General features: G+C 48.4%; 1 protein-coding gene across 3 annotated transcripts in view; it reads right to left on the minus strand.

The window, feature by feature from the left end:
• METTL5 (methyltransferase 5, N6-adenosine) overlaps nucleotides 1-18,383 on the minus strand; it is a 33,726-nt gene that overhangs the window by 13,530 nt on the left and 1,813 nt on the right. For 2 of the 3 annotated variants that reach the window (XM_073545834.1, XM_073545833.1), the window contains exons 2-6: nucleotides 14,855-14,969; nucleotides 13,871-14,055; nucleotides 6,383-6,465; nucleotides 6,223-6,274; nucleotides 5,728-5,777 (exon numbers count right to left, since the gene is read on the minus strand). In XM_073545834.1, the coding sequence (XP_073401935.1) occupies nucleotides 5,728-5,777; nucleotides 6,223-6,274; nucleotides 6,383-6,465; nucleotides 13,871-14,055; nucleotides 14,855-14,969 (485 nt within the window). Of the gene's footprint in view, nucleotides 1-2,284; nucleotides 2,333-5,727; nucleotides 5,778-6,222; nucleotides 6,275-6,382; nucleotides 6,466-13,870; nucleotides 14,056-14,854; nucleotides 14,970-18,383 lie in introns of those variants that run through there. The other variant, XM_073545835.1, reaches the window with a different exon arrangement.

The following is an 18,383-nucleotide window of genomic DNA, read 5'->3' on the forward strand; positions in this document are numbered from 1 at the left end:
GGAAGTAAAAAGTTTTCAGAAGAATTTAGCCCGCTCTGCAGCAGCAAGAAAATAGAAAAATAAAACAGCAGCAGCTGTGACAGCCCCTGCTCTAACAGCAGCCCCCACCATCGCGCCCAGCCCTGCTGCGAGCACACAGCAAACTCTGGCCCCCGCTCAGACTTCAGCTCCTAATCCTATGACTGGGAACCCTGCTCCTCAGCCCCTCCCTACTAATTCTTGTCTGCAATGCTGGCGCTGTGCCCGACTCAGACACTTTCAGAGAGATTGTCATACAGGCCGCTGTTTTAATCGGAGTAGATGGTAGACCCAATAAATATATTTTTACAAATTTATCCCTGTGGGACCTTTCCCAGAGGTTACTACTCAGTTTGTAATCTCTCCCACATGTCCAGTAAATTTACTAGGGGCAGATTTATTATCACAGTTCCGCTCCAGAATACAATTCCAAGATGATGGTCAGATGGTTCTTACGTTATATCACCCCTATGTAGATGAAGACAGTGAGGAAATCTGTATTTTGGATGCCTTTCCCACAGATGCCACAAGGGGCCCAAAACAGTCCCAACCAGTTTGCAAAAAAATAAAAATAAAAATAAGAGCAGGTGTCTTTTGCCATTGCTGCCACTGTTAGTCTCCTCAAGTATCTGGCTGCACTGAACTGTCGGGTTTCGGCCTCGAGACATCGGTTCTGCCTTGGTCAAGTGATATTCTTGGGTCACTGTCTCCTTCAGGGTGCCCGACACCTCGCAGAAGAAAGAAAAATAGCTGCCAGCTCCCCTTCCTTTCCCAAAAGATGAAACTAGATTAAACTGAACTCCAGGGTTTTCTTGGACTATGCACTTATTTTTGTCAGTGGATACCGGATGCATCCCGCATAATGCATCCCCTTTACAATGCCTTGAAAGACGGTATAATGAACTATAAGGAAAGATGGCAGTGATGAATTCAGTCATGGTTCAAGATATGCTGACGAGTTTGGTAGATTCCACACGGGATATGCTGTTACCACAGAGGACACTGTAGTGCACGCAGCTGCACTCCCGCCTTCACAGTCAGCACAAGAAGCAGAACTCCAGGCTCTGTCTGCTGCATAAACTTTGGCCAAGAACAGACGGGCTAATATATACACGGACTCACGGTATGCATTTGGTATTACTCACGATTTTGGGGCTCTATGGGCCAATCGAGGGTTTATTACTACTGCCGGAACTCCAGTGAAAAATGCTGAAGCTGTTAAAACCCTCATGGACTCGATCAAATTACCTATTCAGGTGGCTATTATCAAAGTTAAGGCGCACGGTCCTAGGATCAGTCCACAGACTGTTGGCAACACATTTGCGGATATGCAAGCAAAAGCCGCCGCTCTTACACGTTGAACCAACCATACCAACTATGGTGACCACACGCTCTCAGCATAAACAGTAACAAGAAGCATTGACCCAACAAGAAACTGATGATCTACAACAGACTGAAGTTTTCTGTCGGACCCCGCGAGACCGCTTTATGACGATGCAGAGAATGTCTCCAAAGGAAGAGGTGAAGCAATGGAAGACTGATGGAGCACGTATGGATAATGGTCTCTGGAAAAAGGACCAACTCATGTGTCTCCCTAAGCGGATGTACCCTGCTATTTCCACATGGGCACATGGACCTACACATCGAGTAAAGAATCAGGCCCTCGCATTGGTGCAAAAATTCTACTGAGCCCCGGTTCTTCAGTTGGCCGGAAGCATTCCCTGTTACCAACATGACTGCAAAGACCACAGCGAAGAAACTGGTGATGGAAGTTATATGCAGATATGGGGTTCCAGAAGTTGTTGAAAGTGATCAAGGCCCGTCCTTTTCTTCTCATGTGTTCCAAGAAGTTCTGACAATGTTTGGATCCACTGTAGCCCTCCATACTCCGTACCACCCACAATCCAGTGGGAAAGTTGAGAGGCTGAACGGCACACTGAGGGGACAATTGACCAAAATGATGCAGGAGACTACGGCTCCATGGCCAGAGCTACTACCCATTGTACTATACCACATTCGTACTACCCCTATTGCAAAATATGGCCTGTCCCCATACGAGATATTGTTTGGTACTAGGCCCCCAGTTGCAAATTTCCAGCCTCAGCAGTTATCAGAAGAAACTGACCGTGCTGTTCAATGTGTTATTCAGCTTAGTAAAAATCTTGCCAACACCCATGCTCTAGTTTCTTCTTTCCTTCCAGATTCAGCAGAAACCGACACCTGTTATAATCTGAAGCCTGGTGATTTGGTAGTCATGAAAAGGCATGTCAGGAAGCACAGACTAGAACTCTTGTAGGACGGTCTCTATCAAGTTCTAAGGAAAAAGAAAAAAGGTCCAGCTTTGCAAATTCAAGTCCAATTTATTGTTAAAAACAAGTCCAAAACAGAGCAAAAAATGGTGTGTTCACATGAGTAACAAGTAGTAGATTACGCGTTTCGAACAATAGCTTGTTCTTTCTCAAAACTCAAGTTCTCCTCATCACCCAACAAGCCAGTAGCAAATAAAGGGGACATAATGTTTTGGTTTTTCACATCTTCCATATTATTATTGGTAGAAGTTAAAAGTTAAAGTTAGAAGATATTCAAAGACTCACAGAGATCAATACGATAAAGATAATGATCGTACTAAGGACAGTTGGTGGTCAGACACCTTCTCCTTTCTCAATCCAGCCAATTGATTTAAGGGAATTGGGGGCTGGATAGCTGGGATCTTACAAAGCTTGTTGCACATTGCTGCCTGTATCCTTGTTGTATATGTGACACTAAAACTTGTTCTGTGGTGTATTTCTGTATGTATTAGGAAATTCTGCACTAAGACAGCTAATGATGATACCAAAGGCGTCGTTGCCGCTGCTCTTCTCTGCACCGATCTCAAAAGGCTACTTGATGAAGATATTGAAGCCAAGCACAGGGCTACCTACAAAAGATCTCCACCACCGTCTTCAAAAATTGTTATTTGTGAATTGCAGTATACCGGGGGGACGGGTGCGCCACGACAGCCATGACTGGTAACACGGCATCAGTCATGTGAAGACCAGTACCCCCTCAAGCTGTTAGCTTGGGATAGCACCTCTGATGCTGCATAGGTATTAAAAAAATGTATCTAGGGGGTATTGTGAAGGGTTAAAACTAAAATCAGAGCTGAAGTTTCATTTTCTCCATTCTCTGAAGGTTTCGTTTCTCTATTTTTGTTGCTGTAAGATAAATTTTTGTAATTAGGATGAAAATGTACAAGCTGTCATAAAACCAGACTGTTCCCATCAGGTGCAAGATAAGGGAACCAGGGGTGTAGAATTCTGAATAATATGCCATTATACTACTTTCTATGCTATTTGGATACGGACATATATGCAGTTTCCGGTTTTCTTGCAATATTATTGGCGTATAAAGTGAAATGATGCTATTGGTAGTTGAGAACTTTGCATAATTAAGCAAAATATTATAAAAGAAGAAGTGACTAAAATAAAGGGTGCTAGTGATCTGTCTCGATCCTCCTGTACAGAGACCCCAGTCTCCGTGTGGTCATTCCCAGTTGCTAGCAATGCCCTGTGGATTAATTTGGAAATCACTGGATCAACCGTGAAGGGTTAATTTAGCCCTCCCTAAATAGCTATATCGACACGCCCACCCTGGGAGGCTCCATGGACAGCAGAGAAGTGTCATGCGGAGGAGAACCTGCTAGGTCTGCTCCTGAAGAATCTGCCTTGTGCACTGCGAGGACGCTAAGAGGGTGTTAGTTTGAAAGAAGTCCTTTTACTGTCCTGGCAAGAAGACTCTTCCACGGACGAGAAGCGCCAAAAAGAACGAAAGGACTGACACTTTCGCTTAAGGGGAAGGTGCTGAGGCTTGGTCTGAGGAAGAAGAGCACTTTTCCCATCGATGGCCTCCATTATAATCTGGTCCAGCCTGGTTCCAAACAGTCGCAATCCCTGGAAGGGCAAACAGGTCAGAGACTTCTTGCAAGACAAGTCTGCCTGCCATGCCTTGAGCCAGATTGTTCTGCGGATGGCCACTATTTTACTGGACACTTGAGCTGCAGCTGAGGCGGCATCCAACAAGGCAGCAACTACATATTTTCCCACTTGAGAGATCTGGTCTGATAAGTTGGCTACGTAGAGAGGCTGGCGAGGAGGAGGGAGGGCCCTATGCCCAGAGACAGACACCACATACATATATACACACCTGTGGGCGCCTAGCTATAGTACGGATTTAACTTTGGAAGGCTTAATGTAAAGTAGAATACTACCTACACAGGGGAACAGAGGAAGGGGGGGGACCTGTGGAAAGGTAGTTCTCCAACCCTCTCTGAAGCACAATAAGACGTCCAATTCTCACCGGATTGCGGGACGTCTGTAGCTCCTGACGTCGTCTGGCTCTGATAGGCCAGCGGGCAGGACCATCTTTCGGATCACCCGAACACATCTCGTGTGTTCGGGTCCTGCCGAATAGACAGATGATGATACGGGGAGTGTACTGAAAGACCCATGCCCGCCTCCACTGCCACAAAGCTAAACTTTTTAACTTGGTGCCAGTCAGTGGGGTGTACACTGCTGGGGAGATATTCTTTTTTTTTGCATAGTGTCAGCAGAATGCAACCATGGTTACCTGTATCCCCAATGAAGCGGTAGAGAAAGTATTTTTCCACAGTAGCCTCCACACATGGTATGCTAACCCAACCATCCACACTATTTAATCGTGCCCCCTCCAAACAGCATACTGGCCCCTATACAGCCCTCTACACAGTATGATGGACTAAATACCTCTCCTCGTTTCCCACTGCTCCAGTCTCTGCAGGGCACCTTCTCTGACCCGCTGCAGTGCTCAGTACTCTGCAAAGAGACATTGCAGTGCTCAGATGCAAAGAGGGAATGATGGGAGTGGGAGCGTCCGCTGACTGCTCCCTCTCCCATCATTTGTTTTTCAACTGTGTCGGCATCCAGGATTTTTATACAGTTGAAAGTGCGGTTGAGGCAATGCTGGCACCGGCGTACACCCCCCCCCCCCAACTCACGGGCCCCATAGCGGCCATGTGGTTTGCCACCGTTGGCTAAGACATAGTGGTATACATGCCTTGGTATTGTACCTACTTGCTCATCTGCATCCCCCCCCCCCAACCACAATATGGTTACTGGTTTTGAATTATCAACTTTCTGTGCCATTTCAACCCAATTGATACTTAAAGCAGATGACCGGAATTGCGTCAGCTCATCCCTTTAATGATGTAATATACTTTTGGGGGGGCCCTACAAGACTGCAGAAATTCTAATGGCGCTTAGGTAATTATTGCATGTGAAAAAAAAAGCAGAAAGTACTGGTGAAGCAATTGGGGTCTGTGTGTCACACGTACTTTCTGCAAAAACGTGTGTGGATGGCCAATTCAAAGCGTCCATGTCAGAATTCTGATGTATAAAAAAAAAAAAACAACACAAAAAAAGCTTTGAGAAGTTGCAAAATAATCGTAACTCTTGGTGTTAATGCCATTTTTGCCCAGCTACAACAAAGTCACCGGGGTGGGACCAGCTTATCAAATTCATGACTAGCGCTAGCATTTATTATGCCACAAATATTACCCCAGTCCCTGTCTCGCACTGCAGCCTGCCCCCTCACTATGGCCGGCATAAAAACCGCCGAGCTTATTGCTGTGCACCATTTACAGAATGCACTGGCGTCCTTCAGGCAAGACCATTTTACCGCCGGCAGACAACTTACACATTTCTTCTTGTGGAACTTGTACGAGGCTGGCAAATCATACCGAAGCTCTGTAAAACAAGAGACTCAAATTTAAAAAGAAGACCAGTCACCGGGGTAAGAGTGGCCATTGTTTTTGCTCCAAGTGTAACTTAATTTACTTTACATCTACCTTATGGTTCCAGAAATGGGCCTTTTTATATAGTGCTAATTTTAAGTTTTTTTACTAAATGTGCGCAGCTCACATGGTTCTCAATATCGTTTATAGGCTGCACTGCATTACTGCCCCATTAAAAAATAGCACTAAATAAAAAGGCCCGTATGTCCGATTTAAAAACAAAAACAAACAAAAAAAAATTGTCAGTTTTCTTCTCACTGCTCCCTTTTGATTTGGTGACTTTTTTTTTTTACTGTCTGCCTACAAACTGATAAAATATTTTACAACAAATATGTAAAAATATATTTGCAGTAAGAAAGATGACCAATATCTCACTATATTATTTGGGAATTCCTTACCCGCTATTACTTCCATCTTCACCTTCCAATCCGCAGCTTTCTTTTGAACATGCTGGGAAAAGAATAAGAAGCCGTTTCTAGATAAGACAGACCTGCTCTTGGTGTCCCTTTGTGACGACGTTTCACTCTACAGAATAAGTGTTGGCGTATACACACATACTTCTCTTGTAGATGTTTTATGCAGTGAATATACGGATGTTCTTGCCATCTGCAGAGCATTCTTCAGGAACGTCATGTCCATGCCTAACAGAAGCAATATTAGATAATTATTCAGGTTTCATTGGGCCACAGTCCCAAGCGGAGGTCGCACTACATATCTTACACTAGAGTAAAAATATTCAACATTTTAGGCGACTATTCAGATGTAACACGTCCCATTTGCTCCCACATTTGGAACGTTCAGATGCAACCACAAAACTCGTCTTTTCAGGAAAATTACCAGAGCTGCTGCAACCCCCTGGCCTACTTTCTCCACCAACACTACCCCATTGATTGTAAGACCACAAGCGCAGGGTCGTCTCCCCACTTACCAGTCTATCGGCTTGTTTTATTTCATGTATATTATTTAACCTTTTTCACTTGGACAACATCAAGGAATTAATTGTGCTTTAAAATAAAATACCCTAAGAGACAGCTGTTACCAGACTGCTATTGTAGCTTTTCTCCCTGCTGAAACATGACATGTGTTAATGAAGAATTGGGAAACTTGAATAATTTTTAAATACTTCCAGATATCATTTCACAAAGCTGTCAGGTCTCATCTTCCCCCCAACACTGACTGCCGTGAGATCAGGTCTGGAAGTGTTTGTAAGGCCGGTGTCCCACTTGTAACTGCAATGCGAGTCTCTTGCCTCACTGCCCGGCACTCGAAGCGGAGCGTTCAGCTGCACAGAAATACATGCAGCCGCACACTCCAGTCCCAGATGCTGCTGCCGGGTATTGAGGCGCGAGATTCTCGCATTGCAGTTGCAAGTGGGACACTGGCCTAATGATACATAACTTAGATCTGCTGTATCTCTACAAAGTAGCTGCAGAGATCATTGAAGACAGGAGAGAAAAGCTGTAATTGCAGGAAATAAACATCAATTGCAAAGTTGCTTAATTTCATGCTAATTAAAGCAATTTAATTGAGGATACCCCTGTAACACAGTGTCCACTACATCTGTGCACACTGATTGTACAATATTTGTGGATTCACCTAGGACTGCAGCAAAAAAGACTTGGCTACTTCTGCTACACCAATGCTGAAGGCCTAGGTGAAACAAGAAAAAATGTAAAATCATAACGTGCAAAGCCAGAGTTGAATTTGTGCTACTGCCCGAAAATCTGATCCACAATGTTCGTACTGTAATAAAAAGGAGATTTTTGTGTACTCACCGTAAAATCTCTTTCTCTTAGCCTTTAATTGGGGGACACAGAACCGTGTTATGCTGCTGTCCACTAGGAGGCGACACTATGCATAATCTGAAAAAGATTAACTTTGGCTCCTCCTCTGCAGTATACACCCCTGGACGGCGTCAGCCTTCTCCAGTTTTGTGCAAAAGCATTAGGAGGAATATACCAGAAACATAACCATGCCTGTAAAAAAAAAAAGGCTACTATAAACAGGCTCAAACAACAATATGAGAACCCAACCGTAACAACGGCCCGCAAGGGCTACAGGGTGGGAGCTGTGTCCCCCAATTAAAGGCTAAGAGAAAGAGATTTTACGGTGAGTACACAAAAATCTCCTTTACTCTGTCGCCTTATTGGGGGACACAGAACCGTGGGACGTCCTAAAGCAGTCCCTGGGTGGGAAGCAGTGGACGAATATTGTGCCGACAGTCCCCTAGACTTGGAGTACTGCCGCCTGCAGGACCCGTCTACCCAGGCTCGCATCCGCTGAGGACTGGGTATGCACTCTGTAGTGTTTTGTAAATGTGTGCAGGTTAGTCCAAGTGGCTGCCTTACACACTTGATGTGCTGAGGCTTGATGCCGAATGGCCCAAGAGGCCCCTACCGCCCGCGTAGAGTGTGCCGTGATACCGGCCGGAAGAGGAGAATTGTTGAGGCGGTAAGCCTCTTGAATGGTGGACTTGATCCACCTAGCAAGGGTGGCTTTGGAAGCCAGTAGGCCCTTGCGAACGCCTTCTGGAAGAAGGAAAAGTGAATCAGACTTCCGGAAAGGAGCAGTCGTAGACACGTAAACACGCAATGCCCTGACAAGGTCAAGCGTATGCAGAGCCTTCTCTACCCTATGAACGGGAGCCGGGCAAAGAGACGGTAGTGATATTTCCTCATTGAGGTGGAAGCTGGATCCGACCTTCGGAAGGAAGGATGGTACTGTACGGAGAACCACCTTGTCCTGATGAAAAACCAGGAAGGGTTGTCTGCAGGAAAGAGCTGAAAGTTCAGACACCCTGCGTAGCGAGGTGATTGCCACCAGGAAAACCACTTTCTGCGATAGAAAGCGGAGTGAGACCACCCTAAGGGGTTCAAAAGGAGGTGACTGTAGTGCTGTCAAGACCAGGTTGAGGTCCCACGTCTCCAACGGACGTTTGTAGGGGGGAACCAATCGGGAAACCCCTTGGAGAAAAGTCTACACTTGCGGCTTGTTAGCAATACGCCTCTGAAAGAGCACTGAAAGCGCTGAGACCTGGCTCTTCAGCGAGCCCAGGGATAGCCCGGCGTCCAGGCCTGACTGAAGGAACCCGAGGGCCTTTGGAAGAGAATAGGGAAGTGGAATCTGCCCACGAGAGTCGCACCATGTGAAGAAAAACCTTCCAGGTACGATAGTAAATCCTGGCTGAAGTTGGCTTTCGAGCCCTGATCATGGTTTTAACAACGTCCGGTGAAAAACCTGCTTGGGTCAAAACCCAGGTCTCAATGGCCACTCCGTCAAATTGAGAGCCCCTGAGTTCTGGTGGAAGAACGGGCCTTGTGACAGGAGGTCGGGACGTGTGGGGAGACGCCAGGGAGCGTCTGCTGTGAGTTGCACGACGTCGGCGTACCATGTACGCCTGGGCCAGTCTGGAGCGATCAGAATGGTGGGAACACCCTCTTGTTTGATCTTCCTCAGGACTCTGGAGATCAGGGGGAGGGGTGGAAAAATGTACAGAAGCTGGAACTGGGTCCAGTCCTGAACCAGGGCATCTGCTCCGAGCGATCGCGAATCGCGCGTCCTGGCCATGAAATTGGGAACCTTGGCATTGAGATGGGATGCCATCAGATCCACGTCCGGGGTCCCCCAACGATGACAGATCTGACCGAAGACTTCGGCATGGAGAGACCATTCCCCAGAGTCCATTCCTTGTCGGCTGAGATAGTCGGCTTCCCAGTTGTCCACGCCCGGAATGTGGACCGCGGAGAGTACCGACCTTGCATCCTCCGCCCACTGTAGGATACGCGTTACTTCGGTCATCGCCTGGATGCTGCGGGTGCCGCCTTGATGGTTCACGTATGCCACTGCCGTGGCATTGTCCGACTGTACTCTGATATGAAAGTCTGCCAGCAAGTGATGGAAGGCTTGCAACGCCAGGAAGATGGCCCGAATTTCCAGGATGTTGATGGGCATGGTCGATTCCCTTGGTGACCACCTGCCTTGCGCTCTGTGATGTAGGTGCACCGCGCCCCAACCCATAAGGCTTGCGTCGGTGGTCAAAACCTTCCATTGACCGGAAAGGATTTTCCCCTTGCAAGCGAGGTTGGCTTGAGCCACCAGTGCAGGGACCTCCTGGTGTTTGCTGATAACCGGAACTCCCTGTCGAGGGAGAACGGATTCCTGTCCCAGGACTTGAGGATGGCCAGTTGAAAGGGTCTGAGGTGAAACTGGGCAAATGGTACCGCCTCCATTGCTGCTGCCATCCTGCCAAGTACTCTCATGGTATACCGGAGAGATCTGGGGGACTTGCGGAGGAGTGTGTGAACTCCCAGACGGAGAGCCAGTGCCTTGTCCCTGGGGAGGATCACCAGACCCTTGGAGGTGTCGAATAGCATCCCCAGGAAGGTCAGAGACTGACTCGGGGTAGTCGAGGACTTCTGTAAATTGACTAACCATCCCAGGCGCGTCAGAGTGTCGATCGTGATCGAGACGTTGACCTCGCAGTCCTTGAGGGTGGAGGCCTTGATGAGAAGGTCGTCCAGGTATGGAACGACTACTATGCCTCTGGAGTGCAGAACATCCATGGTAGCTGCCATGACCTTTGTAGATGTTCTGGGGGCCGTGGCCAGACCGAACGGGAGGGCCACAAACTGATAATGGTCTTGGTTGATTGCGAATCTGAGAAACCTCTGATGGGCGGGAGCAATTGGTATATGCAGGTATGCGTCCTGTATGTCTATGGAGGCAAGATATTCTCCTTTTTCCATAGACGCAACGATTGACCGGAGGGATTCCATGCGGAAGTGACGAACTCGAACGTACTTGTTGAGTTGCTTGAGGTCTAGTATGGGTCGGATGCTGCCTCCCTTCTTGGGCACCACGAACAGGTTGGAGTAGAACCCTCGGAAGCGCTGTTCTGCTGGGACTGGCACTATGACTCCTGCTCGCAGGAGGGAAGAAACCGCTTGACGGAAGGCCTGAGCTTTGAGCGGGGATTTTGGAGGGACAGATGGAAAAAACCTGTGCGGTGGGCTGGTAGTAAACTCGATTTTGTATCCTGAAGACACTATTTCCTTGACCCACTTGTCTTCTGTAATAGGCAGCCAGACCTGCTGAAAGAGTAGCAGTCGTCCGCCAACAAGTGGGGTGTCTTCGAGAGGGCATGAGTCAGGACGAGGGAAAAGTCTGAGGTTTTCCTCCTTTAGGTTTTGCCTGGCTTGCCTTTGATTGCCAGTTCCTGTCCGGCCTCTGTGCCGCCGTGTGTTGTCCCTGCGGGGGGAACGATTACGGTTTTGTGCTGGGCGTGAGACGGACCAGCCCGAAGAATTCCGAAAGGATCGGAAACGAGTGATTACGCCTTTTAAACGTGCGTTTTGGTCTTAGTTGAGGGAGGGAAGTACTTTTGCCCCCGGTAGCATTGGATATCATTGTATCCAGCTTTTCACCGAAAAGACGGCCACTGAAGTACGGGAGATTTGTTAGGGACTTTTTTGAGGCCGCATCCGCTTTCCATTCTCTTAGCCAGAGAATACGCCGGATTGTAATGGCGTTTGATGCTATTCCCGCTATTCCTCTTGCAGAGTCCAACGCTGCAAGGACCATGTAATCTGCCACCACTGCAATTTGCACCGCCTGGTCCGCCATCTGAGGATTTGAAGCTTGAAGGCCCTTTTGCAATAGAGCAGCCCAAGCCATGATGGCCTTGGCTGCCCAGACTAAAGCAAATGCGGGAGCCAAAGAGGCACCTGCCGCTTCAAAGATTGAACGAGCCATGCGTTCGACTTGTCTGTCTGCCGTGTCCTTGAGGGTTGATCTGTCCGACAGCGAGAGAAGCGTTTGTGCTGCCAGCCCAGAGACTGGAGGGTCCACTTCAGGCGGATCTGTCTAATCCTTGGTGTCTTTCTGTGGAAAGGGGTATTTTGCTTCCAAATACTTGCGATTGGCGAATTTTTTCTCAGGCTGCGAAAAATGCTTAGAAAGGATTTTTTGGAATTCCGGGTGATTAGGGAAGACCTTCGATGGTTTCTGAACACTTTCAAAGGAAATGTTGTGTTCTGGTGCTTCCGGGGTTGGATCTGAAATGTCCAGCACCCGAAGGATGGAAGAGACGATATCCTCAACTATCGCAGTATTGCTAGGGGGACTAGGGAGCAAAGCGTTCTCTGTTTCGTTATCTGAATTGGAGTCACATATGCCCTCTGAGTCCTGCGCATCGCTAAGGAGATCCCTAGCGGGCGAACTAGAGCGGAGGTTTCCCGTAGTTTGGGATCATTGTGGAGATCCGCATTGTCCTTCTCTATCAGGGGACGGCCTCGGTGACCTGAGGCCACTGTGTCTTTCCCTGGAGGGGGAAGACCTATTGCTATGTGAGGACACAGCTGAACGCGACCTGTGGGTCCGCTTACGCCTCGAACTGTCGGAAGCGCCCTGATCCTGAGACCGGACGTCCCTTTGCTGGGTAACGTTCATAGCGGAGACATGACCCTGCAGTAATGTGGAGGTCAGGTTATCTATAGACTGTGTCATAGACTGCGACATCTGAGTTGCCCATTCCAGCGCAGTAGCGGTCGCAGAAGCGTTGGTAGGGACTTCTTGGGGTTCTGCTCCGTTTTTTTGGGTACAGTCCCGGCAGTGCGGATACGTGCTGCCGCTGGGGAGAGTGGCCTTGCAGGCTGTGCAGACTGCATAAAAGCAGTCTTGCCTGGTTCTTTTCTTTGAGCCCGACATAGTACCTAGGCTGATTAATAGAGACCCTACAGGGGTATCTACGCAGAGGAAAAAGGAGTAGGAGAGCGCTATAGGTTATAGGAATTCACAGCTGAGTCCAGAACCCAGCTGTGATCTTACCCCACCGGTGCTCCCCTTAGGTCCAGCGCTGATAAGCCCCATGTCCTGTGCCCCCCGGAGACTCTGTGCTGCCTTCCTCCAGGTGCAGCAAGATGGCCACCGGATCCTGAGGTGGAGAGGGAAGGGGGCGGAGAGCTGGAAAAGGGCGCGCTGGGCCATGTAAAAGCGCGCCCTTCCTGCCTCGATCCGCCCCTTCTATGACACTGCAGTGTCATTTTCGTCATCCGGGGGGGGCGTGCCAGGGGCGGGTCGGGGAAAAGGCGGCGGCTTCGGCTAGGCCGAAGCCGCGGTCTAAATTAGAGGCCTGATGCCCAGGAGGGCTCCAGAGCGGCGCGGTAGTCCGGGAGGGGGTCGGATTTGCACCGGACCCCCCCAGAATGGGCGACTGGCTAGCGGTGGGGGCAGCAGTGCTAGCGGTTCCTGTGTGGAGGGTCCCTGGAGCGCCATGGAGCCACTGCTGCTGCAGAGGCAGGGGCGCAGAAAGCCCTGTCTCTGCTGTGCCACGTCTGCCTGCACCCTCCCCCGGCCCCAGCAGGATCCCACAGCTGGGCTGGGGTCCCTGGTGCAGAATGCTGTCTGTACTCCGACCCTACCTGCAGCGTCTCAACCTAATGCCCCCTGCGGGGGATTAGGGAGGGTGCGTCTGTCACCGTCAGGGGGTCTTCATCCTTGCCTCAACCTCAACCCAGACCCTGAAGGGGGTTGGGGAAGGAGGGGGGGTCTCAACTTCGGACCAGTACCCGAGGGACTGGGGAAGGAGCGACATGGGGGACCGCCATCTCTACTTCAACTGGGCACCCCTAAAAAGGGGGCCAAGGAAGGAGCCATGCCAGGAGTCTCGCTGGAGACCCACTTTTCTTCATCTGTTCCGACGAAAGGAAAAAAAGAAAAAAAGGTGTGCCTCCTTGCGACACTAAGCAAAAACTGGAGAAGGCTGACGCCGTCCAGGGGTGTATACTGCAGAGGAGGAGCCAAAGTTAATCTTTTTCAGATTATGCATAGTGTCGCCTCCTAGTGGACAGCAGCATAACACGGTTATGTGTCCCCCAATAAGGCGACAGAGTAAAGTGGATTTTCCACATACAAATCTGTAGCTGCATATCGATCCTATGTGGACGTACCCAGAGGTTTCCTGCTGGTGTCATCTTTACTACTATATGTGTCGTGTAAGAAACAAGTCTGAAGAACCTGCCCAGAAGTATCACAGACCAGGAATCCTACCTCTATTATGCTTTGTACCAAAAGGAGGATTCATTATCACCGTATCCACAGACTTCTCTAAGCTGGTAGATGGCAGCGAGCAGACGTCACACTGAACCAGATCAACATTTGGAAGCTCAAATTCTTCAGCATTCGTCCTAAATATGTCCAGTGCGTCTTCATCTATGTCAAATCCTATGCACAACCTGCCAGACAGAAGGAGAAGGAAGAATAAAAAGCTGATTAAAAAGTAGAAATTACTCGGCTTATGACGATCTCCCATGGTGGCAACACGGTTATTGCAGTGCTGCCAATGTCTTCAAAAGGAAGCAAATATCAACCCAAGTCAGTCATGACCGCAGATTACTTTAACCCTATTTCTCCCTGTTTAGGACCTCAGACATCCACTTTTATTTTCATAATATTTGATAATCTGAACCTGCATACTGACTATTGGTCTTGGAAAGGGGAGGAAAAAAAATGAAACTGCAAAAATAGAATCACACAGTTGGGAAGGGAGTAATATAACTTAAGGCCCTGTCTCACATAACGAGATCGCTGAAACGTCACAGATTTTGTGATGCAACAGTGACCTCGCCAGCGATCTCGCTACATGTGACACATAGCGGCGACCGCACCCCCCACCACACTGGATATGGCTGATTGTGCTTGAATGTCCCAGGCCATTTTTTGATCGCTGGCGTCCCGCTAGCCGACATGCATCGCTGTGTTTGATGCCAACGAGCGACCTCGTTGGCGACGTGGAACTCAGGGACGCGGGCGTGTGTCGTCAGAATAGCTACTGTGTGACAAGTTCCCAACGACCGCCGAGGTCATTATACGGATCGCCGAATCGTTGCTGCGTCGTTGAGTAGATCTGCCTGTTTGACAGCTTACTAGTGATCATGTAGTAACGCACCAGCAATCCTTACAGGTCGTATCGTTGTCGGGATCGCTGGTGTGTCGCTTAGTGTAACGGGACCCTTAGGTTAACTTGGTACTTACCCAGCACCTAATACCGCTGCTCCGATGCTGAGCACTCCACACCCACAGCCGAGATCTGCAATTATTTTATCTTCAATGTCACCGAATGTGTTGTGGATGGTATAAAGCATACAGGCTGGAAAGAAATACACAATCAGCTACACTTGTTTGAAAACAAACACAACTAATAGCAAACACACATCCCTGACACTCCAGGAATGTAAATGTTGGTAGAGGAAACTGGATGAAGGCGATGTCAGCAGAGGCATCTACAGCCCTGGAATTGTGTTTATCGTATTCTTTCTCACCATTTAGCTGCACTTGACATCCACATCCCCCACCTTTCAGTACACTGTATGATAAAATGAATGGCGTCATTTAAAACTAAAACTCATCCTGTAAAAAGCAAAAAACAAAAAAAAAAGCCGCCCGGTGTCTACCGTATATACTCGAGTATAAGCCGATCCGAGTATAAGCCGACCCCCCTATTTTTGCGACAAAAAACTGGGAAAACTTATTGACTCGTGTATAAGCCGAGGGTGCACAGTGAGTGGCCCCAGCTTTTCTGCACAGTGAGTGGCCCCAGCTTTTCTGCACAGTGAGTGGCCCCAGCTTTTCTGCACAGTGAGAGGCCCCAGCTTTTCTGCACAGTGAGTGGCCCCAGCTTTTCTGCACAGTGAGAGGCCCCAGCTTTTCTGCACAGTGAGAGGCCCCAGCTTTTCTGCACAGTGAGAGGCCCCAGCTTTTCTGCACAGTGAGAGGCCCCAGCTTTTCTGCACAGTGAGAGGCCCCAGCTTTTCTGCACAGTGAGAGGCCCCAGCTTTTCTGCACAGTGAGTGGCCCCAGCTTTTCTGCACAGTGAGTGGCCCCAGCTTTTCTGCACAGTGAGTGGCCCCATCATGTTGCTGCTGCCGCTGCCTCCCTTACAAAAAAAAACAAAAACCTGTATAGTCACCTCAGTCGCTGCCCCCTGCTCATCAGCGTTGCGCTCTGCAGTGACTGTGCAGGCAGAGAACGATAGCGCCCTCTGACCTGATTGTCACTGCAGAGGACGCAAGACAGCAGAGCGCAGCGACAGGTGACTATGCCTCCCAACCCCCGCGTTCATACTCACCGGGTCCTGGCGCTTGTCTCTGCAGCTGCCCTGCTTGTTGTTCCATGATGTCGGCGCTGCTCTCTTCCTGGTTCAGCGGTCACGTGGTACCCGCTCATTAAATATGCGCATATTTAATGAGCGGGTACCATTTGACAGCTGAAGCAGTCAGAGAGCAGCGCCGACAACATAGAACAAGCAGGGGAGCTGCAGAGAAGGGTGAGGATGATCTGACATCCCCTTCCCCCTTCCCCCTCTGACCCCCTTTGTATATGACTCGAATATAAGACGAGAGGGGGACTTTCAGCCCAATTTTTTGGGCTGAAAATCTCGGCTTATATTCGAGTATATACGGTATGTTGAAAGAAAAATGGCTCTTCAAAGTTATGGCACACAAAAGAAGAGGTGGAAAAAAAAAAAATTAAAACTGGCTGCATCCTTAATGTGATAAAGCGCCAATCCAGCGGTTTCCTTTATGTCACTTCGCTCTAGTGTTTGATGGTGCAATCCGGAGATCACAACTCAATACAAGTCTATGAGAGCCTAGTACTGGCTCGCAGAGAATTGCATTGACTGCTCGTGACGCAACATTTGCGGTTACAAGATGGTGCCGCGGGACCGGAGTGGCGCGTAAAAAAAAGGTGAAGATGCAGGAGAGCGAGTATGAAATAAGGGGCAGGGACTTTAGTTTCGAAGCACCACTCCAGCGGTAAAAAAAAAAGGGAATCAGTCATGTCACCAAACGTTATTAGGTTAATAGCGTTACAATGCTGCCCGGCCGGCTTACTGAAAGCAGCTACCGGGAAAAAACAACAACTTTATTCCTCCTGGAAACTTGGCTTTTAGTCATAGAGGTGCGGCTGGAGCGGCTACAGTCACCGATCACAGCATTCTCAGTGGCAGCTGTAAGCATGCCCATCACTTTGACAGCTTGCTCTGCACAGTTGTGCTGCAGGGTGAGCTGTCAATCAAACTGCCGGGGTGTACTTACCGAAGCGGCTCACTTTGCACTTGAAGCTGCGCCTCTATAACTGAAATCCGGTGGCTGCCGGGAGGGATGAAGTTCATTTTCTCCTAGCAGTAATCACTATAATGTGATTAACCTGCAGATTAACCCTATACACTGTGTTCCAAATTATTATGCAAAAAATTTTTCCTCATATTTTCTCTAAATTACCTATATGAATTGCAGTCAGTTATTTTCCAGTCATCTAATATTCTAGTATAATTGCAATGTTTTGAACAAATTGAACAAATTGCCTATGAAAACAGTATATTTTTAAAAATAAGAAACACTCAAAATGCATGTTCCAAATTATTATGCACAGCAGAGATTTCAACCTTTTTATTTTTATTTTGAACGAAAAAAATGGTGAATTGTGAAATTATAAGCATTATCAGCTTATTACAAAATGAAATCAAACAGTTTTCAAGTCAAAACTTTATTCTAGGTGATGTTACATTTGCACATAGGACCCCTTGTTCGAAAGAAGCTTCTGAACTCTCTCGTCCATTGAATTTGTCAGTTTTTGGATGGTTTGTGCTTCAATTGTTTTGCATGTGGACAGAATACCCTCCCAGAGCTGTTGCTTAGATGTGAACTGCCTCCCGCCATCATAGACACTCCTTTTGATGATGCTCCAGAGGTTCTCAATGGGGTTGAGGGTGGCCACAAGTTTGTCCTCTTTTATGCCCATAGCAGCCAGAGATGCAGATGTGTTATTTGCAGCATGAGACGCATGAAAATGATCTTGCTGTGGAAAGCACGGCTCTTCCTCTTGAACCATGGCAGGAAGTGCTGTTTTAGAAACTCCACATAGATTATGGAGTTCATCTTTACTCCTTCAGGGATCCTAAAGGGGCCGACAATCTCTCTCCCCATGATTCCAGCCCAAAACATTACTCCACCTCCTCCTTGTTGGCGCCTTAGCCGTGTTTTCATGGGGTGTCCATCAACCAGCCATCCTCCACTCCATCCATCTGGACCATCGAGCGTTGCACGGCACTCATCGGTGAACAGAACAGTTTGGAAGTCATTCTTCATGGATCGTTTGGCCCACTGGAGCCGTTTCTGCTTGTGTGCAGTGGATAGAGGTGGTCGTCAGGATGGCTTACGCACAGCTGCAAACCTCTGAAGGACCCTGCATCTTGTTGTTCGGGGGACGTTGGAGGCACCAGCAGCTTCAAAAACTTGTCTGCTGCTATGACAAGGCATTTTTGCAGCTGCTCTTTTAACCTGACGCAATTGCCTGTTGGAAAGAGTCCTCAATTTTTCCTTATCAGCACGCACACGTGTGTGCTGGAAATCAGCTACATACTTCTTGATTGTGCGATGATCCCGATGAAGTGTCTTGGCAATGTTGACTGTAGTCATGCCTTGACCTAAATACTCCACAATTTGTTGCTTCTCAGCAGCCGACACATCCTTTTCTTTCCTATTTTGGCAAAAAATGTAGG

Source organism: Dendrobates tinctorius, unplaced genomic scaffold (genome assembly GCF_039654945.1).
Source record: "Dendrobates tinctorius isolate UK_male_01 unplaced genomic scaffold, ASM3965494v1 ptg000143l, whole genome shotgun sequence".
Taxonomy (NCBI): Eukaryota; Metazoa; Chordata; class Amphibia; order Anura; family Dendrobatidae; genus Dendrobates; species Dendrobates tinctorius.